The 26064-nt window shown below is 45.5% G+C and overlaps 1 protein-coding gene across 1 annotated transcript; it reads right to left on the bottom strand.

The window, feature by feature from the left end:
- Positions 1 to 177: 177 nt before the first annotated feature.
- On the bottom strand, positions 178 to 21230 carry LOC140515520 (zinc finger protein 560-like). The gene is made up of 8 exons (XM_072626275.1): positions 21146 to 21230; positions 18702 to 18773; positions 15983 to 16071; positions 12051 to 12177; positions 9491 to 9579; positions 5560 to 5686; positions 3299 to 3388; positions 178 to 448 (listed from the first exon to the last, which is right to left on the bottom strand). The coding sequence occupies exons 2-8, from the start codon at positions 18706 to 18708 to the stop codon at positions 363 to 365; spliced, it is 615 nt and encodes a 204-aa protein (XP_072482376.1). The 5' UTR covers positions 18709 to 18773; positions 21146 to 21230; the 3' UTR covers positions 178 to 362.
- Positions 21231 to 26064: the final 4834 nt, after the last annotated feature.

The raw sequence follows: 26064 nt of genomic DNA, 5'->3' as shown, positions 1-26064 counted from the left end.
TAGCATCTCAGGGAGAGTGTAGTCACTTTGCCAGTGATTAAGAAAAAGGAAGTTATGTCAAAGAAATTCTATTCTTACAAAGGCGGTTTTATATATAAACACTTTTTTAAAAAAAATAAAGCAATATGTGCAATTGATCGTCAAGTCCATTTATCATTTAATAAATTACCTGTCATGTGCTAGTAGAAAAATAAATCTTTTATGTAGTAACTAACAATTCACTTTATTCAAGTTAGGAAACTAAGAACAAAAAGCTAATTTCCATCCCTCAGCAAGACAGTTTGTTCAATTCTCCCATTTTCCATCTCGTATGTATGGGGACATTTTTACAGCATTCTGTTTAAAAATCGAACAATGATCCTCTAGTCAGAAAGAGCACTGTTCAGATCTTGCCTCGAAACTTGCTGGTTCTGTGTCCCTGGACCTCTGTCTGCCTCAGGTTCTTCATCTGTAAAAGAAGCATAATAATATCTAATGAGGTGACATTTATAAAGTGTGTGGCACATCTATTGTTTTTATCATTATGATTATCATTATTTTCTCCCCAATTCTGCTCTCCTACTTCAACCATTATTATCCTCATTCTTTGTATTCCCTTATTTCCCTGTTTAATTACATGTATTTCCGTTCCAAAATAATCTCCCTTCGCTGAATCAGCTGAGAGCAAAGTTCATCATCTACTGTTCCTTCTGAAATTGTTTCCATTTTTGTATAGTAGGTGTGAGTTCCTTGACAACAGGGACCATCTTTTGCCTTTCTTTGTATCTTCAAGGCTTAGCACAGGGACTAGAACACAGAAGGTGTTTAATCAATGTTTACTGACTGACTGATTAGGCCCAAGGCTGTTACCAGGCCCCAGTCTCTACCTCCATCACAGCATTCTGGTTTCTCTCCTATTTGGCAATGGCAAGTTTGGTTTTCAAGTCATGTTTCTGCCTCTTTCTTGCACCCAATCACCTTTTAGTAGTCACCTTTGTCAGACTTTAACCCTGATGGAACTGGACCCGATCCAACACTGAAGATCACAGAGACTTCCTTCTAGGCTCCTGAAGGATCTCACACAATGGATCTCACACCTGGGAGTCTCTACCGCCCATCTACCTAAACTGAGGTGTGGTCATCTCCATGAACCTGGTCAATGATTCTCCAAGTATGGGACAGAGATTGAGTTGTAGAGATTCGGAAAAGGACTTGGGCTGGTGCCTTTGGAAAGCTCAGTCTTGGATTATTTCTAACTAAAACAGCAGCCTTTACCACTTTAGGTATGTACTACTGAATGAAGAGAGAGAAAATTAAGAAAGCAGGCTTCCTAGATCTACTGCAAATGTACAAATATAGGTACAGCATCTCAGCTGGGCCCTCACTACTGGGCCTTGTATGGCAAGGAAAGCCTTTGACATCTAACCGACTCCCTATGCCACTTGCCACAGCAACTTTAACAAATTTTTTCATTCCTCCCTAACGGCTTGCTTCTACCTGGACTCCTCCATCCACAACTTCTGACCTGAGAACGTGGCCTCATATTTCACTTTTAAAATAAAAAAGGACATTTACCAAGAACTACCTTCTCCTCACGATGGAAAGGTCACCTTTCTGCTTGCAAAATTCCTTTATATGTGCAAATAATTCCATCTCATCCTCGACCTCATTATATTTCATCCTCTGGTGTCCCAAATTTACCATTAATGTTCAGTGCCCTCAATCCAAATGATTCCATTCCTATGGTGACAAATAAACCCATTTGTCTCTAACCTTAAAACACTCTCACTTGATCCATGCAGCCCCATGAGATAGTGTCCAATAGTTTTTCTCCATTTATTTCATGGTGAAACAGCTTGAGTTGGCCACTTACAATCGATGCCTCTAGCACCTTTCCCTTCCTTTCTTTGCAACTCTTTGTAGTCTAGCTCCTAATTTCATTGTTCAACTAACACTCCTCTCTCCAAAATTACCAATACTCTCAAACCTGCTAAATTCAATGGCCATTTCTTAATCCTCCCCGCTCTTGACTTCTCTGGAGGCTCTGACATTGTCGATCCCCCCTTTTATTGATACTCTGTTCTCTAGGTTTTATTAACATTACTCTCCCCTGGTCCTCCTTCTACCATATCCAAAGAAATCTCATTCTCTTTCCTCTGACCCTCTCATCTTCCTATTTTCCTGATGCTATCCAAGGCATCCTCCCAACAGTACAGGCTCATAAATGAAGTGCCATGCACTCTCTCACTCCTATATTCACACTCCCCACTCCCACATTCAATCTCTTCCAAAGGCCTGTGATTACACCTGCGTGACCTCTCTTACATACACCCACTTCTCTACCAACACTCACTGTCTGGGTTCAGGACCCAGTCACCTCATACCTGAGATGTTGAAGAGCCTGCTGGTTGGTCCAGCTGCCTCGTCTCCCCCAAGTCCAGTAAATCCTTCACCCCATTACCAAGTTCATCTTCCTTAAGCTCTCACCTGACCATGTCACCACCTCCTGAACAAGCTCCAGCAAAAAAATCCAAAAGAAAATCCTCCCTTGGGCTGCTAAGGCACTTTATCACCAACCCTTCTCCTACTTTTCCAGTCTTCTTTCACCCCATTTCCGCCCTCCATCTATGCTACAATCCTGGGATACATGCCTCCCTTCTGTTCTGTGGGTAGGACCCTCCACTTCCTGACTCCATGGGTTTTCCTCACACTCTCTTTTAACTAGAATGCTCATCCTAGCTTCCCCGGAGCACCATCTGAAGCCCACCTCCCATGATAAGCCTTTCCCAGGCCTCCATCACTTTAGGTTCTTCCCTCTCTTGACCAGCTCCAATTTATCCTGTCCATAGTGGAGTGATATCTGCCCACTAGCCTGTGAACTCGATGAGAGCCAGAGCTGTCCCTTGCATCTCTTTGTCCCCAGTGCTTAGCACAAGGCCTGGCACATAGCAGCAGGTGCTTAAATGTTTGCTGACTTGAAGGTCTAAGAAAGAGCTCATATTGGGCAACCTAACCCCCCTTTTCACTTTCAGGAGAATTCCATGCCCCCGAATTCTATACAATGACTTCTTAGAGCATAGTAGATTGATCACTGGAATGGAGCTAAAAAAGCCCATGGGGTCCAACTCCCTCATTTGACAGATGGGCAAAATGAGGCTCCATGGTTCAGTGACTGGCCCAGGAAGTCACTGCTAAAACACATCTTAAACAGAATTTCAAGACAGCTCTTCCTGCCCCCAAATCTAGAACTTGCTTCACCACAATACAGATCAGCCACTTGTAATCACAGCCCTCATATACTGGCTCTTACCTCATTTACCTGGACAGTGGCTCCTCAGGCTTTCTTGGTCCAGCCTCCACGGTGCTTCCCTTTCCTCAAAATAAGAGATCACATCTTCTCTGGGAACTCCTGGATATGGGGAATCAGGGAGGGATGAGGATGGAGAGAAAGTTGTAATTTAGCTCTCTTTGGGGAAAGGGTATGCATCCAGAGGTGCTCCATGCTGAGATTCACTCCATTACATTCAAACATTAGTGCTTGTAATGCAAGTGACTCAAAACAGGATGTGCTACATTATCCTTTTGTACAACATATTCTGAGCCAGACTCTCAGCTCCCCTTCCCCCAATACTGAGGTGTTCCATTCTAGCAGAAAATCCTAACCCCAACAGGGAGAAAAAGAGTTCTGCCAAATCAGCCTCAAGTGCAAGCAACAGGGACCCTGAGAAATCCTCTTTGGCCCTGCCTCCCCCTGCCTGGTTCCTCACTCCGTGAAACCTTAAAAGTATTTGCCTTTTCAGATGACATCCTCCTGCTGGGAAACTCAAGAAACTCTAGTTGTTCCAAATTCTGATTCTCTGCCAGTCTGTCCTTCCTAACGATAGCAGGGGTATGCAAGCAAGGAGCACGGGGTAGTTAGTTGCCATAGCATTTCTTTTGGGAAGAGGTAGGGGAGAAGATCATGGAACCAATTTGGAATCAGAAAAGTTGGTCTAGGGGTCCCTTCTTTGTAGAAGGATGGACTCATTCTATAATTTCCATTATCAAGAATTCAGAGGCAGTGGAGATGCTGAGGGCTGGAGAGATAGAGGAACCTGAGACTGGAGTTCCCTGTGGGGACCATCTGAAAAAGAATTCATGGACTCAAGCATTCTTGAGGTCAAGTGGATAACGATGTATTATGCTTTTCAGCAGGTAAGAGTTCTTAGAGAACCTGTCACCTTAAAGGGGTAAAAGTCAACTTTATATAGGATATTCTATCATAAGACATGTGCCAAACATGCTCCTTAGATGATTCATGGTGAGATTAGGGAGTGGCTAAGGAGTGGCTAGTTCTTAAAGGAACATGCACTTTCAGTATCTACTGTGCAGATATTTTACCCAGAGTTCATCGGGAAATAGCCCAAGTGGTGGCTACATGTAGGTGTGGTTTTAGGTCTGAATCATCACTGAGTCAATTAACAGTCAGGAATGACTGAGAAATACCCAGGATGCCCCCATCAATGTCGTGTTAGACAAGATAAACACAAGGGAGTACGTGTATGTCTCAGTCTAGGGCACACAGGATTCATCAGTGAGTAGTAAATGTCTTTATTACCCAGTACACAGTACACAACCACTTCAGCCAGTACACAGCTGGTTCAAGCTAATAAATTCTATAGAAGCAGCTGGCTACTGTATCAGGTAAAGAGACCCAGGGTAAGCTGTCCTTAGGCTGAGGAGAAACTGCCTGAAACAGTGTTTTGAGGCTAGGGAGAAACGTGATTTTAGAATTGGGGTCCAAGCACAAGAAGCAAGCACCCCACTGGAGAGAGCCCTGGACCTGGAGTCAGGAATACCTAAGTTTAAATCCAGCCTCCAGCAGTTACCAGCTGGGTGCCCCTGGACAACTCACTTAATCTCCGTTTGCCTCACTTTCTTCAGCTCTCAGAAGTGGATAATAAAATCCCCTAACTTGGAAGGTTATTATGAAAATAATGTATCATAACATTCAAAATTTCTTTACTTGGCACTTGGCTCTACACCTGGCAAACAGTGGGTGAATATAAACGCTTCTTCCCTTTCCTTCCTTTCCCGCTATCTGTGCTGGAAGTTTGGGGCAAGAGGAAGGAAGATTCAGGACAAGCCTACCACACTGGGCACAACTAGGCTCTTTAACCTACTAACTGATGTTTGTGAAAAGGAAGACTACTCCAAATATTCAATCCATCCCTGGGTGGAAGGGGTTACAAGGAAAAGCTGTCTGAGCAGTTTTCAGTGATTTGGCAGCAAAATCCATGTCCATCTGAGATCAGGGCCACATATGAGATGCTTCCGCATTGATTGGACTTTTGACCTGAAGCTGCCTAGAATCAGTAAGAGACAACTTCAACAGCAACAGAGGAAACCCTCAGCTCCCTGTCGCCCGATGCAGACTTTCTATAGGAAAACCAGGCAGCAGGAGGATTCTGTCTCTTGGGCACAGGAAACATACACTTTTCTCTCTCTAATAACTGATAAGTGCTCCAGACTCTGAACACCAGGGAATGAAGATATTCCCTTTTATTGCAGACTCTGAGTTACCAGGGGAAGTGTCCTTACCCACGGAGAGCAGATTCTGGGCATTCTCCAGCATGACTTCCTTGTGCAGTTCCTTCTGATCGGGATCCAAGAGGCCCCACTCCTCCTGGGTAAAGTCCACAGCCACGTCCTTGAACGTCACCAACCCCTAAATCATCCAGACTCATAGGATATAGAACCGAAAGACACATCAGAGGTAAATAATCCATCCCTCATCAATTTACAGGAAGAGAATGAAGGCCAGAGAACGTGGTTGAGTGTCACTCAGCACTTGAAATCACAGTCATCAAGAGCCCAACTGAACTTTGAGAAATGCATTTTATATGATCAGTTGGAATAAAGTTGAGAAATGTCTTATTATGAAATGTGTCTTCCTATGGAAACAAGGAGAAAATATTCTGTCTCTGAGGGAAGTGGATCTGTGGAGAAGACAGAGTGATGCAAAATTTCTTCCTCATCAGAACTGATAAAAGTGATATGTTCTAAAAGAAATTCTATGAAGAGATTGTGAGTATTTGGGGGAGAAGGGGAGAGTTTTATATGATCCCTTAAAAGAGAATAACGTCCAGGACACAGTTTGCTTCGTGAGAGGCTGAAATAAAGTCTTATCTAGATAAAAACATGAAGAGGGCTCTGAAGAGATATTCATTAGTATTGGAACTGCATTGAGTGGTATGAGACCGTCAAGTAAAGAAGAGTCATCTGTGGTTACATTGAGGGCTTGAGGTCACTCTGGGGATGACGTGTCATAGCCAAAACAGGGAGAAAAAGTGGCCAGATATACGGGGAAGAGAACCAGGAGAGAGTGGTGCCCCCAAAAATAAGAGAGAAGAGAGTATCGTGGAGAAGAGAGTGATCAACAGTGTCAAAGACAAGAGAGAGATCCGGGACCAGCAGGATGGAGGTGACCTCTCCCCTCCTTAGGTAGTCTCAGAAAAGAAAGGACACACAGGGGAGCAGGTGAGGAAGAAGGGAGAGAGACTGAAAAGGTGGAGAAAGGAGGGAGGCATTACTATAGGGTGGGAGGGGGCATCAGTGGTGAATATTGTCATGGGTGAAGGGAGATGAAGGCTTCACACTGAGCCCTGGGGGCGAGGGGTGGGGGGAGGGTTAGTGCGTGAAAAGTCTGCTTGTCCTGGGGTGGGAGGGAATTGCAACCCTTTGGAGCAGCTAGCACTGGAAAGATTAGGAGATCATGAAAACAGTGCTGAGATTTCCAGGATGATGTAGAAGAAAAATAAAGGTCAACAAGAAAGAGCAGAGATCAGCAGATGTTCCCTACCCTAGAGCTTTCCTCCTTCTGCCACCTGCAGGGATACATGTTACTCTGAAAGTGATGTACAATGGAAAAGGGGAATCCATGAGAAAAAGCCATAGGTTCCCAAAGTGGACAACACCATACCTGGGTGTTGGGGGGGTTTGCTGGAATAATCCAGGGAGGTGATAGTAGTTTCAGGTGCAAGTGGGGGACATTGAATAAAAATAAGAGGGTGGTGGAAGCATAAGGAAAGAAGGGGAGAAAATTTTGAAAAAACATTCACACAGGTTTCATCTGTTGTGTAATAGAGTTAAAATCATGACGATTACATCATGTTCCTAATAAACACGCAAAATGTAACCTCTATGCCATCAGTGGTCAAGTCCACCAACAGGTCTTAACAAGCAAGTATTGGCAGGTGAGTGTGTCCCACATTGTGGGGCAGTCCAGTATGCATGGGCAGGAATATGTGCGTGCAATGACTTGCTTACAGTACAATACTACATGGTTACATGGATCATCATCAACATTTCAATGTGGGAAACATGGACAGTCTACCAGTGCCATGCCAGGAAACTGAATTGCTTCCATTTGAATTTTCTCAGGAAGATTCTGCAGATCACCTGCAAGATAAGGTATCAGACACTGAGGTCCTCACTCAAACTAAACTTCCAAGCATTCAAACTATGCTTTAGAGAGCACAACTCCCATGGGTTGGCCACATGGTTTGAATGCAAAGTGTATGCTTGCCAAAAAGACTGTTTTATGGAGAACTTGCGTGGGGCACGCATTCACATGGTCAGAAGATGTGATACAAAGACACTCTCAAGGTCTCTCTCAAGAATTTTGGAATTGATTGTGTGGCATGGGAGACACTGGCACAGGACCACTTAGCATGGCTTGCCCGTATCAGAAAAGGGGCTGTATCCATGAGCAAAGCAGAATTGAAACAGCTCAAAGGAAAGAGAGGATGTACAAGTTCAGAGTGTTCACCCCAAATGTTTAAGCAGACCATCGGTGCCCACACTGTGGTAGAGCATTCCAAACTCATATTGCTCTGTCTGATCAGCCACAGTCAGACATAGTGAAACTTTAATCTAGCATAGTGATTTCATTCTGGTCCTCTCTGAGAAAGAAGGACAACAACCCACCCGTTCTGGGTCAGAAATGTAATCATTTTATTAATAAGGCCAGCAAGTTTATTAATAAAAAGATTGCCATTTGGCCATCTGTCTTAGATCAAAGACAATCATGTGGGGAGGCTGAGGGCCTATGTATTCTTTTGGGAGAAGAGTGGCAATCATTTCTCATCGGTTAATCATTAATGAGAGAAAGAATATGACAATGTGCAGCTATCTATATCTATACTCAGTTTAGAGAATGTGTGTCCCACCCAAGCCAGAGTATAATGTAATGGCTACTCCCCACAAGACCTGGGCAGGGTCTTGAACAAGAAAGTACGTCCAATCTCATTATCAGCAAAGTCCTTCAAGAAAGTGAACATTTTAAAAATTAGGACTTTAGATAAAGGGAGCAGGGTGGATCTCCCCAAATCATCGGTTATTAATAATCACTTCTCTGTAAGAGGGAAAAATCTCATTCCAAATAAACAAAGTAGTCATACAATATTCCAAAGCACTCAAAAAGAGTTGCACAGATTCAATTACAAAGGAATCCTTAAAGAAATGAAGGTCAGCGTAAACGGATGGGAGAATATCCAGTGTCACTATAATAAAAATGACACTATTACCCAAAATAATTTATAATTTTAATGCCATACTAATGTCACAGGAAATTTTACAAAAACATAAACTGAGGCATTTCTCCCAGCCAGATAACATTCATTAACAGGGGCAGGTTTGTTGTTGTGTTTTTCCTTTGCTTTTGAAAAAGACCATGATATCAGAGAAATGATGACACGTCTTTCTCTTGACTGTGTGTTGAGTGAGGGAGGTCTGTGCAAGGTCACTAGCCTCATTTGTGCTCCGGAGCCATCTGGATCCAGTGACCAGATATTCATCAGGATGACTAGAGATGGCCCAGGATGCAATGGGAGACCTTGGGCTTTTGAGACTGGCCTTTTCAGGTATTCACTTAGAGGGAGTTAACGTCCCTTGAGTGAACAGGCCTCTTTAAGAAGTAGTCAAGGAATGGCCCTTTTAATGAACAAAAGAGAAAAAAATGACTAAATCGAGTATTCTGATAATAAAGGATGGATCAAAAGGCCCTGCTCTGGCCCATGGACTCCTAATTGAAAATACAGTTCATTTCTACAAGCACACAAGAAAGAACAAAAATTCTATTATTGGTTACCATCACAGGGATGAGGGATCATCATTGGTTATGTCACAGAAGGCAGACATAGACTCCATGTCCCATGAGGACCACTCCCTCTGTCTCTAGGGCATGTTTCCGTAAATTGATGGGTCTTGGATGAAACCTGAGATAGCTGATGAGGACCCAGATGTGGGAGACTTACTGCCTGGGTAGGGGGAGAGTGTAAGACAAGACTATCTTAATTGTTAAAGATCTTTTCAAGGATCCAAATCTTGCTGGAAATGCTAAGATAATGTGTAAAGAGAGTACTGACAACAGGGTTTTTCTTTAGCTAATGAGCTTAAGCAGAGAGAATGAGAGAGAGAGTGAGGAGGAAGGTGGTATTGCACTGTGACACTGTGGAGGGACAGCACTCACCTGAGGTGAGGGTCTGCAGCTCCCAGCAGCCATTCCCTCTGGCTCCAGGTTCCCTGCTTGGGCCAGGCCTTGGTCCTCTGCAGACTGACCTGGGGAGAGAGAAGGACCCAGGGGGTAAATGCCCTCCCTGCCCCTCCCTTACAATTTCCCCCTCTCCAAGCCTGTCTCTCCCCACCCCCATGCCTCCCTCTGAGGAGACTGCCAGGATTGCATTTGGGCCCCAGATGAACTCAAAGAGGTGGCAAGTTGGGATTCTTGAGGCTATTGATCACTGTCAGTGCAGATTGACCAGAGGGAAACTCTCCTCATCTAAATGAAAATGTGCTCTCCCACTGGATCATTGGATCATTGGATCTTTAAGCCTCAGATCTGACCTTCATGCAACATAGACTTAAAATTCACCATTAGGAATGGTGTTGGAGGTGTAAGAATCAGAATTACATGTAATTGGATCAGAATGGCTTCACTCTACTCTGAATGCAGTCAGTCTCGTGTCAAAGCAACAGATGGATCAAGTGATTTTCCTATGTGAGATAATGCAAATGTTCATTCAGCCAAACTGAGTTCATTTGACAGGCAATGTTGTTCCATGTTTTAAATCCAGAATACTTTCTGATACACTTCCACCATCAGTTTTCAGTCAACGAAATTTAAGAAATGCAAATTAAAACAATACACAAACAATATCACACTTAACATGACAAAAGAGGAAAATGATAAATGTCGAAGATGTGGGAAAACTGGAACACTAATACATCGTTGGGGGAGAGGTGCACTGACTGAAAAATAGAAAACCACCCACATATGCAAAAATATTTATATCACCTCTTTTTGTGGTGGCAAAGAATTGGAAATTGAGTGGATGCGGAGGCATGCAAGCAAGGAGCACAGGGTAGTTAGCTGCCATAGCATTTATTTTGGGAAGAGGTAGGGGAGAAGATCATGGAACCAATTTGGAATGAGAAAAGTTGTTCTTGGTGTCCCTTCTTTGTAGAAGGATGGACTCATTCCATAGTTTCCATTATCAAGAAATTAGAGGTTGTGGAGATGCTGAGGGCTGGAGAGATAGAGGAACCTGAGACTGGAGTTCCCTGTGGGGACCATCTAAAAAAGAATTCATGGACTCAGACATTCTTGAGGTCAAGGGGGTAAAGACGTATTATGCTTTCTGCAGGCAGGAGTTCTTAGGGAACCTGTCACCTTAAAGGGGTATAAGTCAAGTTTATATAGGATATTCTATCATAAGACATGTGCCAAACATGCTCCTTAGATGATTCATGGTGAGATTAGGGAGTGGCTAAGGAGTGGCTAGTTCTTAAAGGAACATGCACTTTCAGTATCTACTGTGCAGATATTTTACCCAGAGTTCATCGGGAAATAGCCCAAGTGGTGGCTACATGTAGGTGTGGTTTTAGGTCTGAATCATCACTGAGTCAATTAACAGTCAGGAATGACTGAGAAATACCCAGGATGCCCCCATCAATGTCGTGTTAGACAAGATAAACACAAGGGAGTACGTGTATGTCTCAGTCTAGGGCACACAGGATTCATCAGTGAGTAGTAAATGTCTTTATTACCCAGTACACAGTACACAACCACTTCAGCCAGTACACAGCTGGTTCAAGCTAATAAATTCTATAGAAGCAGCTGGCTACTGTATCAGGTAAAGAGACCCAGGGTAAGCTGTCCTTAGGCTGAGGAGAAACTGCCTGAAACAGTGTTTTGAGGCTAGGGAGAAACGTGATTTTAGAATTGGGGTCCAAGCACAAGAAGCAAGCACCCCACTGGAGAGAGCCCTGGACCTGGAGTCAGGAATACCTAAGTTTAAATCCAGCCTCCAGCAGTTACCAGCTGGGTGCCCCTGGACAACTCACTTAATCTCCGTTTGCCTCACTTTCTTCAGCTCTCAGAAGTGGATAATAAAATCCCCTAACTTGGAAGGTTATTATGAAAATAATGTATCATAACATTCAAAATTTCTTTACTTGGCACTTGGCTCTACACCTGGCAAACAGTGGGTGAATATAAACGCTTCTTCCCTTTCCTTCCTTTCCCGCTATCTGTGCTGGAAGTTTGGGGCAAGAGGAAGGAAGATTCAGGACAAGCCTACCACACTGGGCACAACTAGGCTCTTTAACCTACTAACTGATGTTTGTGAAAAGGAAGACTACTCCAAATATTCAATCCATCCCTGGGTGGAAGGGGTTACAAGGAAAAGCTGTCTGAGCAGTTTTCAGTGATTTGGCAGCAAAATCCATGTCCATCTGAGATCAGGGCCACATATGAGATGCTTCCGCATTGATTGGACTTTTGACCTGAAGCTGCCTAGAATCAGTAAGAGACAACTTCAACAGCAACAGAGGAAACCCTCAGCTCCCTGTCGCCCGATGCAGACTTTCTATAGGAAAACCAGGCAGCAGGAGGATTCTGTCTCTTGGGCACAGGAAACATACACTTTTCTCTCTCTAATAACTGATAAGTGCTCCAGACTCTGAACACCAGGGAATGAAGATATTCCCTTTTATTGCAGACTCTGAGTTACCAGGGGAAGTGTCCTTACCCACGGAGAGCAGATTCTGGGCATTCTCCAGCATGACTTCCTTGTGCAGTTCCTTCTGATCGGGATCCAAGAGGCCCCACTCCTCCTGGGTAAAGTCCACAGCCACGTCCTTGAACGTCACCAACCCCTAAATCATCCAGACTCATAGGATATAGAACCGAAAGACACATCAGAGGTAAATAATCCATCCCTCATCAATTTACAGGAAGAGAATGAAGGCCAGAGAACGTGGTTGAGTGTCACTCAGCACTTGAAATCACAGTCATCAAGAGCCCAACTGAACTTTGAGAAATGCATTTTATATGATCAGTTGGAATAAAGTTGAGAAATGTCTTATTATGAAATGTGTCTTCCTATGGAAACAAGGAGAAAATATTCTGTCTCTGAGGGAAGTGGATCTGTGGAGAAGACAGAGTGATGCAAAATTTCTTCCTCATCAGAACTGATAAAAGTGATATGTTCTAAAAGAAATTCTATGAAGAGATTGTGAGTATTTGGGGGAGAAGGGGAGAGTTTTATATGATCCCTTAAAAGAGAATAACGTCCAGGACACAGTTTGCTTCGTGAGAGGCTGAAATAAAGTCTTATCTAGATAAAAACATGAAGAGGGCTCTGAAGAGATATTCATTAGTATTGGAACTGCATTGAGTGGTATGAGACCGTCAAGTAAAGAAGAGTCATCTGTGGTTACATTGAGGGCTTGAGGTCACTCTGGGGATGACGTGTCATAGCCAAAACAGGGAGAAAAAGTGGCCAGATATACGGGGAAGAGAACCAGGAGAGAGTGGTGCCCCCAAAAATAAGAGAGAAGAGAGTATCGTGGAGAAGAGAGTGATCAACAGTGTCAAAGACAAGAGAGAGATCCGGGACCAGCAGGATGGAGGTGACCTCTCCCCTCCTTAGGTAGTCTCAGAAAAGAAAGGACACACAGGGGAGCAGGTGAGGAAGAAGGGAGAGAGACTGAAAAGGTGGAGAAAGGAGGGAGGCATTACTATAGGGTGGGAGGGGGCATCAGTGGTGAATATTGTCATGGGTGAAGGGAGATGAAGGCTTCACACTGAGCCCTGGGGGCGAGGGGTGGGGGGAGGGTTAGTGCGTGAAAAGTCTGCTTGTCCTGGGGTGGGAGGGAATTGCAACCCTTTGGAGCAGCTAGCACTGGAAAGATTAGGAGATCATGAAAACAGTGCTGAGATTTCCAGGATGATGTAGAAGAAAAATAAAGGTCAACAAGAAAGAGCAGAGATCAGCAGATGTTCCCTACCCTAGAGCTTTCCTCCTTCTGCCACCTGCAGGGATACATGTTACTCTGAAAGTGATGCACAATGGAAAAGGGGAATCCATGAGAAAAAGCCATAGGTTCCCAAAGTGGACAACACCATACCTGGGTGTTGGGGGGATTTGCTGGAATAATCCAGGGAGGTGATAGTAGTTTCAGGTGCAAGTGGGGGACATTGAATAAAAATAAGAGGGTGGTGGAAGCATAAGGAAAGAAGGGGAGAAAATTTTGAAAAAACATTCACACAGGTTTCATCTGTTGTGTAATAGAGTTAAAATCATGACGATTACATCATGTTCCTAATAAACACGCAAAATGTAACCTCTATGCCATCAGTGGTCAAGTCCACCAACAGGTCTTAACAAGCAAGTATTGGCAGGTGAGTGTGTCCCACATTGTGGGGCAGTCCAGTATGCATGGGCAGGAATATGTGCGTGCAATGACTTGCTTACAGTACAATACTACATGGTTACATGGATCATCATCAACATTTCAATGTGGGAAACATGGACAGTCTACCAGTGCCATGCCAGGAAACTGAATTGCTTCCATTTGAATTTTCTCAGGAAGATTCTGCAGATCACCTGCAAGATAAGGTATCAGACACTGAGGTCCTCACTCAAACTAAACTTCCAAGCATTCAAACTATGCTTTAGAGAGCACAACTCCCATGGGTTGGCCACATGGTTTGAATGCAAAGTGTATGCTTGCCAAAAAGACTGTTTTATGGAGAACTTGCGTGGGGCACGCATTCACATGGTCAGAAGATGTGATACAAAGACACTCTCAAGGTCTCTCTCAAGAATTTTGGAATTGATTGTGTGGCATGGGAGACACTGGCACAGGACCACTTAGCATGGCTTGCCCGTATCAGAAAAGAGGCTGTATCCATGAGCAAAGCAGAATTGAAACAGCTCAAAGGAAAGAGAGGATGTACAAGTTCAGAGTGTTCACCCCAAATGTTCAAGCAGACCATCTGTGCCCAAACTGTGGTAGAGCATTCCAGACTCATATTGGTCTGTCTGATCAGCCACAGTCAGACATACTGAAACTTTAATCTAGCATAGTGATGTCATTCTGGTCCTCTCTGAGAAAGAAGGACAACAACCAACCCGTTCTGGGTCAGAAATGTAATCATTTTATTAATAAGGCCAGCAAGTTTATTAATAAAAAGATTGCCATTTGGCCATCTGTCTTAGATCAAAGACAATCATGTGGGGAGGCTGGCAGCTTATGTATTCTTTTGGGAGAAGAGGGGCAATCAATTCTCATCGGTTAACCATTAATGAGAGAAAGAATATGACAATGTGCAGCTATCTATATCTATACTCTGTTCAGAGAATGTGTGTCCCACCCAAGCCAGAGTAGAATGTAATGGCTGCTCCCCACAAGACCTGGGCAGGGTCTTGAACAAGAAAGTACTGTCAAATCTCATTATCAGCAAAGTCCTTCCAGAAAGGGAACATTTTAGAAATCAGGACTTTAGATAAAGGGAGCGGGGTGGATCTCCCCAAATCACAGGTTATGAATAATCACTTCTCTGCAAGAAGGAAAAATCTCATTCCAAACAAACAAAATATTCATACAATATCCCAAAGGACCCAAAAAGAGTTGCACAGATTCAACTACAAAGGAATCCTTAAAGAAATGAAGGTCAGCGTAATGGGATGGGAGAATATTCGGTGTCACTATAATAAAAATGACACTATTACCCAAAATAATTTATACATGTAATGCCACACTAATGTCACAGGAAATTTTACAAAAAACATAAACTGAGGCATTTCTCCCAGCCAGATAACTTTCATTAACAGGGGCAGGTTTGTTGTTGTGTTTTTCCTTTGCTTTTGAAAAAGACCATGACATCAGAGAAATGATGACACGTCTTTCTCTTGACTGTGTTTTGAGTGAGGGAGGTCTGTGCAAGGTCACTAGCCTCATTTGCCCTCCTGAGCCATCTGGATCCAGTGACCAGATATTCATCAGGATGACTAGAGATGGCCCAGGATGCAATGGGAGACCTTGGGCTTTTGAGACTGGCCTTTTCAGGTACTCACTTAGAGGGAGTTAATGTCCGTTGAGTGAACAGGCCTCTTTAAGAAGTAGTCAAGGAATGGCCCTTTTAATGAACAAAAGAGAAAAAAATGACTAAATCGAGTATTCTGATAATAAAGGATGGATCAAAAGGCCCTGCTCTGGCCCAAGGACCCCTAATTGAATGTACATTCATTTCTACAAGCACACAAGAAAGAACAAAAATTCTATTATTGGTTACCATCACAGGGATGAGGGATCATCATTGGTTATGTCACAGAAGGCAGACATAGACTCCATGTCCCATGAGGACCACTCCCTCTGTCTCTAGGGCATGTTTCTGTAAACTGATGAGTCTTGGATGAACCCTGAGATAGCTGATGAATACCCAGATGTGGGAGACTTACTGCCTGGGTAGGGGGAGAGTGTAAGACAAGACTATCTTAATTGTTAAAGATCTTTTCAAGGATCCAAATCTTGCTGGAAATGCTAAGATAATGTGTAAAGAGAGTACTGAGAACAGAGTTTTTCTTTAGCTAATGAGCTTAAGCAGAGAGAATGAGAGAGAGAGTGAGGAGGAAATTGGTATTGCATTGTGACACTGTGGAGGGACAGCACTCACCTGAGGTGAGGGTCTGCAGCTCCCAGCAGCCATTCCCTCTGGCTCCAGGTTCCCTGCTTGGGCCAGGCCTTGGTCCTCTGCAGACTGACCTGGGGAGAGAGAAGGACCCAGGGGGTAAATGCCCTCCCTGCCCCTCCCTTACAATTTCCCCCTCTCCAAGCCTGTCTCTCCCCACCCCCATGCCTCCCTCTGAGGAGACTGCCAGGATTGCATTTGGGCCCCAGATGAACTCAAAGGGGTGGCAAGTTGGATTCTTGAGGCTATTGATCACTGTCAGTGCAGATTGATCAGAGGGAAACTCTCCTCATCTAAATGAAAGTGTGCTCTCCCACTGGATCATTGGATCGTTGGATCTTTTAGCCTCAGATCTGACCTTAATGCAATATAGACTTAAAATTCACCATTAGGAATGGCGTTGGAGGTGTAAGAATCAGAATTACGTGTAATTGGATCAGAATGGCTTCACTCTACTCTGAATGCAGTCAGTCTTGTGTCAAAGGAACAGATGGATGAAGTGATTTTCCTATGTGAGATAATGCAGACATGCATTCAGCCAAACTGAGTTCATTTGACAGGCAATGTTGTTCCATGTTTTAAAACCGGAATACTTTCCGATACACTTCCACCATCAGTTTTCAGTCAACGAAATTTAAGAAATGCAAATTAAAACAATACACAAATAATATCACACTTAACATGACAAAAGAGGAAAATGATAAATGTTGAAGATGTGGGAAAACTGGAACACTAATACATCGTTGGGGGAGAGGTGCACTGACTGAAAAATAGAAAAGGACCCACACATACAAAAATATTTATATCACCTCTTTTTGTAGTGACAAAGAATTGGAAATTGAGGGGATGCCCATCAATTGAGGAATGAGTGAACAAGTTGTGGTTGATGAATGTGTAATGGGAGTTAAAAATCTTCCCCACCCACTGATAGGCCGCAGGTACATTGAGGGAGGCTTGATTAGGGGAGACTTGTTTCCTGTGAAGGCCCATACCTTTTCCTGATTGCTAAGGAAGCTCTGGGTCATCAGGGAGCATGCCGTCTAGCTCTGAAAAGAGCATATATACTCTGAGCAGAGGTTTTACTTTGGAGCTTAGTTTTGAAAGGTCTGTTTGCTAGATGAGACTCTGGGAAGTGACTTAACAGACCCTTGGCTTTGGAAACCCAAAAGTTGGTACTTCCCTCTCTGGTAGCTATGTATATATGTAATGGTTAGACAATTGGAAGCCTGTCTGTTGGTCCCTGTATGTTGAATGTTATTACAGTGATTGTTAACCCTCAAAAACTCAAAAGTTGCCTTTCTTTTTATAAATGCACATCTCAGAACCTGTGATAGCAGACCCTCCTGTATATGTGAGGGTGCTTACTGAGACACAATGTAATGTAATACTACTGTTCCAAAAGAAATGGTGAGCTGGCTGACTTCCCAAAAACCTGAAAAGTTCTGCATGAACTAATGGTGAATGAAGTGAGCAGAACCTGGAGAGCATTGTAGCTGGTAACAGCAACATTGTTCTGTGACCAACTTTGATGATCTAACACAACTCCAAAACTCAAGAAGAAAAATTCACCCATATCTAAAGAAAAAACGATGGAGTCTGAACGTAGATCAAAACAGATGATTTTCTTTTTTGCTTTTCTTTCTTATGGTTTTTCCCTTTTCTTCTGATTCTTCTTTCAGAACGTGACTAATGTGAAAATGTTTAATATGATCATACAGGTATAGCCTGTTAGGGGCGGAGCCCTAATTACCGCATCAAGTCACCCTGCCCAGGGGTCTTCAGACTTCTCTGGCTCCCCCCTTGGGGATCAGGGGGAGAAATTATCAGGCAGAACTCCGGAGGTGGATAACAGCACCTTTATTACATGATAGTCAGCCAGAAGTCCCCCCGACCCCTTCCGTGTTGTGCCTTATATCCCCCAAAGCTCACCCTCCTATTCTGGGTAAGCCCCTCCCCAGTTCCTCCCTGAGGGCGGAGCCCAGCCCAGTGCAGTAGAGCCGCCCCAGTGCCAGCGTGGCAATGACGCGTCAGCAGTGCCACCGTGGCAAAGCCACGTCAGCAGGTCCAGACTCTTGGGCGTCTCCTATCCACCCAGGGGGCCCAGGTCCAGAGCGCCCCTCACAATAGCCTATAGCAGATCACTTTCTCTCATAGGCCAGGGGAAGTGGAAGGAGGGGGTGTAATTTAGAACTCGAAATCTTATAAAAATGAATGTTGAAAAGTAAAAATAATTTCAAGTAAGAAATTTTATGCTTCCAATTTTTCTCACATTGGGATTTTGGGGAAATTATTGCATAAGGAATGCTGTTCATCTGAAAAATGATCTCTAGTGTTCAGTCGTTTTCAGTCACATCCAACTCTATCTGATTCAATTTGGGCTCTTCTTGGAAGAGATCCTGGAGTGGATTGACGTTTGCTTCTTCACTTCATTTTAGAGATGAGAAAAATGAGGCAAACAGGGTTCCGTGACTTGCTGAAAGGAAGGAGGGAGGTGGAGGGGGGACGAGGTGAGGAGTGGGCACAGGAAGGGGAGGAGAGGCAGGGGGACGGAGGAGGAGAGGAGGCGGAAGGGGAAGGAGGGAGGCAGGAAAGAAGGGCCCCGCCACCGGCAGGGAGGAGTCCCCTCCTCCCAAGCACAACTTAGTCACGCAGCTAAGAAGTATCTCAGATGAGTTCCTGACCTCAGGCCCCTCTCACCACCTACCTGCCATGATGGATTTCTAATGGGTGAAGCAATTGTATCCTTAGAAAATTAACTCCTCTTCTGACCTGGATGCTGTGAAATAATGAATTAAGTTGTCAGAGAGTATGCTTACAATGTTTAAAAACCACTACATACCGTGTATATTTTACTTGAAAATGAAAAATAAAGTACTTTTTGAGAATAGTACAAAGCACCCTCTTTGCTCCATTTCTATCAATTAAATTCTCCTTTTCTATGAGGTTCTTTGAAGAACTTTCATGTTATGAAATCATATTATCATATATGATTATATAATCATAATATATTATATATAAATATTCAATTAATTATCAATCAATTGATTAAATAACTAATATTAATATTTAATATATTGTATATTTATATATAAATATTATTAATTATATATTATTATATATAATAATAATACTATTGTATAATAATATATCATAATATGAAATCATATTATGAAATATGAGCCTTTGGACTTTCTCTTTGGGCAAGGTCATTAAATGTTAGCCCATGGAAGAAGCTCCTGAAAGCTCCAGTTTTCAAGTGCTGAAGTATTTTAGTAATTGAGACCTCCCTTTCACAACTGAAGTGCAGTGTTAGGGCAGAAGCCCAGTGGAAAGGGAAGGAGTGGAAGCCTGGAGCCAGGGGAGGGGGGAGGTAGGGCTGGCTCAGCACCAATTTAGAGTTAGGGTTAGGGTTAGACTACAGGGCAGCTGGCATGGGGTCTGAGGATCCAACGATGGAGCCACGACTCCTCTTCTCTTGAATCCAGCCCCCCCCCCCCACACCCTTCTCCTCCTCAAGAGGCTTATCTGAGTGGGGGTCAGGAGGCAGGAAGCTCCCTTAAACCAATCTAACCAACACTGGTGCTCCCATAATGCACCCAGTGTCAGCCAAAAGTGCCCTGCAATGTCCTTGTGACCAGGCTGGCTGCTAGGCACTCCCACCAGACACACATCTTTCCTGCTAACCCTTTAAGCTTTCCTGGGGTGGAAAAATTTTTCACAAACCCTGTTTTACCGAATTTGTTTTAAGGCATTATTTTAAAGTTGTTTGTAGGGGAATTGGGGAGAACTCAGACCCTGCCTTTACTGCACCATCGTGGCTCCACACCTCAAGAAGTGTATTGTAATCAAAGCGATAAACAGAGCCTCCTTAATTGGCATCCATGGTGGAGATTTTATCTGAAAATGGAATTTAACATAAAACTTCCCTTGGTGCTATGAAAAATAGGAAGCATAGAAACATCCTGTTAAGCTCTAATCAGATACATGAACTCCACCCTGCTAGGAACAGATTTTGATTTCCCTTGCTTTGTGATAAAACACATTAATTAGTTGAAATGCCAGCTGGACATGAAATTAAATATTGGCTCTACCCACAGCAGGTGGCTGACTAGACACCAAAAAAATCACTGGAAGCTGCTTTCCACATCTTCACCGTGGTGAATCCTCAAAATCCCACTGATGTCTGGATTAAGTATACTTGAAATAGACATAAAGTGAAAAGAGTAGTTTTCAGATCGATTTTGAGTGAGAAATGCCCTCAATTTCACAATTCCAACTTCACATACCCTCTCAGAAGAGTTTGCTTAAGAAGAAGTCTCAGTATCAGGGATGGTGGAGGGAGAGGGAGAGGGAAGGGGGAAAAGAGGGAGGGGGAGGGGAGAGGAGAGGGAGGGGGAGCGGAGAGGAGGGAGGGGGAAAAGAGGGAGTGGGAGGGGAGAGGAGAGGGAGGGAGAGGGAGGAGAGGAGGGGGGGAAAGAGGGAGGGGAGGGAAGAGGAGAGGGAGGGGAGGGGAGAGGAGGGAAGGGGAAAAGAGAGAGTGGGAGGGGAGAGGGAGGGGGAAGGGAGGAGGAGGAGAGGAGAGGAGGGAGGGGGGAAAGAGGGAGGGGGAGGGGAGAGGAGAGGGAGGGGAGAGGGAGGAGGAGAGGAGGGGAGGGCGGGGGGGAAAGAGGGAGGGGGAGGGGAGAGGAGAGGGAGGGGTGAGGGAGGAGGAGAGGAGGGAGGGGGGAAAGAGGAGGGGGGGGAGGACAGGGATAAGAGGAGGGGAAAGGAGGGGAGGAGGAGGGAGGGGAGGGGGGACGAGGTGAGGAGTAGGCAGAGGAAGGGGAGGAAAGGCAGGGGGACTGAGGAGAGGAGGCGGAAGGGGAAGGAGGCAGGGAGGAAAGAAGGGCCCCACCACCGGCAGAGAGGAGCCCTCTCCTCCCAAGTACAACACAGCCCCAGGACCAAAGCAGGGAGAAGAAGGGGTGGAGCTGGCACAGCCTGGAAGCTGGAGCCCCAGGGGCCCGGATGGAGAGGCCCACACCTACCACTCCCAGTCTGTACAAATGGAGGATGATGCCCCCCCCTCCCCTCGACGCTCCCTGCTCGGGGGACCACCCCGGAAGACCCTGCTCCCTCCTCCACTCTGGGTCCTAGGCACACACTCACTTCCTACAGCCTCCGGCCTCCACCCACGACCACACGAGGGTCGCAAGCGCCTTCTCGCAGGGACGTTCCAAATCTGTTGCCGCTGCCTTCCAACCAACAGGAAACCCCGCCCCGGAACCTGCCAGAAGCCCCGCCCCTGCCGCCTGGAGCATTTCCAGGAGGGAAAAAGTTCCTCCTTGTGTGCTCCAGTAGTTCTTCTTCCGGGACAGGGGGCGGGCCCTGTACTAACGGAAAGAGTAGAGGGGGAGGGGGAGGGGGGTGAGGGGAAGAAGAGAGGAGGGGGAAAGAGGATGAAAAGATGGGGAGGGGAGGAGGAGAGGGGGGAGGAGAGATGAAAGGAGGGGGCGGAGGAGGGGGTGGGGGGAAGAGGAGAGGAGGGGGAAAGAGGATGAAGAGATGGGGAAGGGGAGGAGGAGAGGGGGGAGGAGAGAAGAGAGGAGGGGGTGGAGGAGAGAGTGGGGGGAAGAGGAGAGGAGGGGGAAAGAGGATGAAGAGATGAGGAGGGGGAGAAGGAGAGGGGGGAGGAGAGAAGAGAGGAGGGGGCGGAGGAGGGCGTGGGGGGAAGAGGAGAGGAGGGGGAAAGAGGATGAAGAGATGAGGAGGGGGAGAAGGAGAGGGGGGAGGAAAGAAGAGAGGAGGGGGCGGAGGAGGGCGTGGGGGGAAGAGGAGAGGAGGGGGAAAGAGGATGAAGAGATGGGGAGGGGAGGAGGAGAGGGGGGAGGAGAGATGAAAGGAGGGGGTGGAGGAGAGAGTGGGGGGAAGAGGAGAGGAGGGGGAAAGAGAATGAAGAGATGGGGAAGGGGAGGAGGAGAGGGGGGAGGAGAGAAGAGAGGACGGGGCGGAGGAGAGAGTGGGGGGAAGAGGAGAGGAGGGGGAAAGAGAATGAAGAGATGAGGAGGGGGAGGAGGAGGGGGTGGGGGAGGAGGAGAGGAGGGGGAAAGAGGATGAAGAGATGGGGAAGGGGAGGAGGAGAGGGGGGAGGAGAGAAGAGAGGAGGGGGTGGAGGAGAGAGTGGGGGGAAGAGGAGAGGAGGGGGAAAGAGGATGAAGAGATGAGGAGGGGGAGAAGGAGAGGGGGGAGGAGAGAAGAGAGGAGGGGGCGGAGGAGGGCGTGGGGGGAAGAGGAGAGGAGGGGGAAAGAGGATGAAGAGATGAGGAGGGGGAGAAGGAGAGGGGGGAGGAAAGAAGAGAGGAGGGGGCGGAGGAGGGCGTGGGGGGAAGAGGAGAGGAGGGGGAAAGAGGATGAAGAGATGGGGAGGGGAGGAGGAGAGGGGGGAGGAGAGATGAAAGGAGGGGGTGGAGGAGGGGGTGGGGGGAAGAGGAGAGGAGGGCGAAAGAGGATGAAGAGATGGGGAAGGGGAGGAGGAGAGGGGGGAGGAGAGAAGAGAGGACGGGGCGGAGGAGAGAGTGGGGGGAAGAGGAGAGGAGGGGGAAAGAGAATGAAGAGATGAGGAGGGGGAGGAGGAGGGGGTGGGGGAGGAGGAGAGGAGGGGGAAAGAGGATGAAGAGATGGGGAGAGAGAGGAGAGAAGAGAGGAGGGGAAGGAGGAGGGGGTGGGGGGAAGAAGAGAGGAGGGGGACAGCGAATGAAGAGATGGGGAGAGGGAGGAGGAGAGGGGGGAGGAGAGAAGAGAGGAGAGGGCAGAGGAGGGGGTGGGGGGAAGAGGAGAGGAGGGGGAAAGAGGATGAAGAGATGGGGAGGGAGAGGAGAGGAGAGAGGAGGGGGAGGAGGAGAGAGGGGAGGAGAGAAAAGAGGAGGGGGTGGAGGAGGGGGTGGGGGGAAGAGGAGAGGAGGGGGAAAGAGGATGAAGAGATGGGGACAAGGAGATGGACAGGGGGAGGAGAGAAGAGAGGCGGGGTAGGAGGAGGGGGGTTGAGGGAGGGGAGGAGAAGAGGACCCCACACCCAACAGGAAGGACCCCCCTCCTGCCACACACAACACAGCCCCTTCACCTGGGATCCCCAAAGCACAGAGAAGAAGGGGGTGGAACCCGGGACGAGGCCCGTGCATACCGCCCTGCGCTCACGGCCTTATGGGACCCAGAGTCACATTCTCTGCAGGCTGGTGAGGACAAGGCGGGCCAGGGAGGGAGGAACACTCCTGAGTTACTGCCCCGAAGAAGCGCCTATTGTGTACCTGCCATTGGAGAGACGACAGGTGGCCTCAGGAGGAGAGGAGCTGCTGAGGGATGGTCCTGGAATTTGAGGGCAGGGCATTCCATGGCCAGGACTCAGCTGGGGCAAGTGCTTGGAGTCTGGAAGTGTGAGGAAAAGCCCAGAGGCTGGTTTCCCAGAATCTCAGGGTAGGAGCCAGGAACGGAGAGAGTGCAGGAAGATGGGGAGGAGATGGGGGGAAGGTAGCAATATGGCCAATACCCCTTCAGCCAGCTAGGTAGAGGAGAGGAGGGACCAAGTGGGCCTTGTGGGGGGCAGGGGGGCTTGGGCAGGACTTCAGAGGTCCCCTAAGTGCTCTGACTCTTCTTTTCCCTTTTATTGAATGTAAGGAATCCCAGAAATGGAAAGAGATGTGCTGGAACCCTGAGGGCCTGAGTTGGAGCGCCAGGTTCCTGGGCTTGAGGATGGCACCCCTTCCCTTGGTTAGACAATGTAGACAAGGTGGAGTCCCTGTAGACCCCCCTGCAGGAGTCTGATGCAGCTTGGGGTGCCAGAAGCCGGGCAGGAATGATGAGGGCTGGAGGGGAGGGTGGTGTGAGAGCCCTGCCAATACCAGAGTCCTGGGGCAGTTTGCCTGGAATGAATTCCCTGACTCAAGCATTGTGGAGGTCAAGGAGATAAAGATTTAGGACGCTTTTCAGAGGGCAAGAGTTCTTAGGGCACTTGCAGCCTTAGAAGGGTAACATCTATAGAGGCTCTTCTGTAGATGGGTGTGAGTGTTTGATGTACTGAGTTAGTGAGGAAGGGTGACAAAGGACTCTCCATTGGAGGGAGGGCGATTCCACGGTTGTGGAAAATCAAATGGTAGTCAACAATAGTTGCAATGATTCCCATTTATGTAACATTATGTAACTGCTTTGGAAGGCATAGCAGCTTTCTGTATTTCTATATCCAAGGAATTTGAATCCAGGATTCATTTAAACTTTCTCACTGTTTGCTATCGTAATCAAATGCTAAAATGTTACCAGAGGCTTCCATCCCATCTTTCTAGTTCTAAGTGTCAGCTATAGAGCCAACTAGTGCCTATGACTAAACATGGACAAAGGTAGAAGAAGAATTAGTCAAGGAAAAGGGAAATGGTCAAGAACAACGCATAAATTGGATAGAAAGTGTTAATACCACCCACCACCTATCAACTGTGTCATAGGTTGGCTACCCATATGGAAGCAGTCACAAACGAATAAAGCAAACACTGTGGAAAAACTCGAGTCAGTAATAATTGAAGAGTTACTAAAACAAGACACAAGATACATGGTAACCGTTCCAGAGATTGGTCATACATGCAATTTAAAAAAGACATGGTTTTTATGTAGTTAGTTATGGTATGGTTTTTATCTCTATTCAGGTCACATATCCATTTTGAATGTATGGTATATGGTATAATGGAATGTATGGGATATGGCATAATATACTGGCCAAAATCTAATAGCTATCTGGCAGACCACTTTCTAGTTTTCCCATCAATTCTTGTCAAAGAGGGAGATCTTTGTCAGGTAATTTATGTTTTCAGGTTTACCGAACACTGAGTTCCTGAGTTCTATTATTTGTGATAGATTCTTCCTGGTCGCATTGTTCTACTTCCTGATTTTTAATCACTACCAAATAGTTTTTCCATCTTTATTGGTCAATAAAATCTCCTTGCCATATTTCCTAGTAAGAACTTCATAAGTGATTTACCTTTCTGAGATATGGAAGTGTTAGTCCTGCTTCATTCTTACTTCTTTTCTTTCCCCCTTTTCCTAGATTTTCTAGACCTTTGATTAGTCCAAAGAAATTTTGTTTTCATTTTGTCTAGCTCTGTACATATGTCCTTGAGAGTCTGAGTGGTATAACACCAAATCTATAAAGTAATTTCAGTAGCCTTGTCATTTTTATTGTATTGGGACAACTGAGTTGTGAACAATTTGTTATCTCTCTAACTACTTATGCTATTCTTTACTTCTTTAAAGAATGTTTTGTAATTATATCTATATAGATCACAGATGGGCTTTGGTGTACTGAACTTGGAATATGATTTTGTTGTATGGTGATTAAAAGATATATAGAGAGAAACATATTAAAATTATTATTATTTTTAACAAAAGATTAGATGGTCTATATATATTTTGCCCAAAATTAATTTTTAAATAGTCATATTTCTCATAATCTTAAAATAAAGAAGACCTCGTGGCAAAAATCACAAAAAAATTTAAGATTCTAACAGAAATCTAGGAGAAACAGCATTCTGCCAAATGTAATTTATAAAGTTGTACTTTGCAGGTATTCACTGCATAGTGATTTATAATACAATACATTTCATGTAATTTTGATTTTATCTGTTCTACTTTTTTACTTTCACAAATTCTTTTCTTATTCCCTGTTTCTTCCCTCTCACCCCCATCAATAAAAATCCCAGGCAAAGATTTTTATCATATCAGTGATGGCTATTCTCTCCTCCCTTTCCCCTTCCTCAGATGCTCCAACCCTTTTTCTATTCTTGCTGGAGGGCAACATTTCCCCTACAGCACCTGGGTATTGCAGTGGATAGAGACCAGTGGTCTGGAGTCAGAAAGAGTTGAGTTCAAATCCCACCTCACTGAGTTGCTACCCGTATGATCTTACACAAGTCACTTAATATCTAGCTGCCTCAGTTTCATGAACTGTAAAATGAGGTTAATGGCATCTACCTCACAAAGTTCTTGTGAGGACAGAATGAGATGGATAATATTTTTAAAGTAGCATACTACCTGGCAAACAGTAGATAATT

Source organism: Notamacropus eugenii, chromosome X (genome assembly GCF_028372415.1).
Source record: "Notamacropus eugenii isolate mMacEug1 chromosome X, mMacEug1.pri_v2, whole genome shotgun sequence".
NCBI lineage: Eukaryota > Metazoa > Chordata > Mammalia > Diprotodontia > Macropodidae > Notamacropus > Notamacropus eugenii.
Note: the sequence above shows the minus strand (reverse complement) of the source record. Positions and strands in the feature narration are given on the sequence as shown.

What these genes read in the sequence shown, in the direction of transcription:
- LOC140515520 (XM_072626275.1), bottom strand. An exon ending in CCAGAATCTGCTCTCCGTGG is followed by an intron (nt 3,389 to 5,559) that starts GTAAGGACACTT and finishes CCCCATATCCAG; the next exon opens with GAGTTCCCAGAGAAGATGTG. An exon ending in CCTGAGGAGCCACTGTCCAG is followed by an intron (nt 449 to 3,298) that starts GTAAATGAGGTA and finishes CTTCTTTTACAG; the next exon opens with ATGAAGAACCTGAGGCAGAC.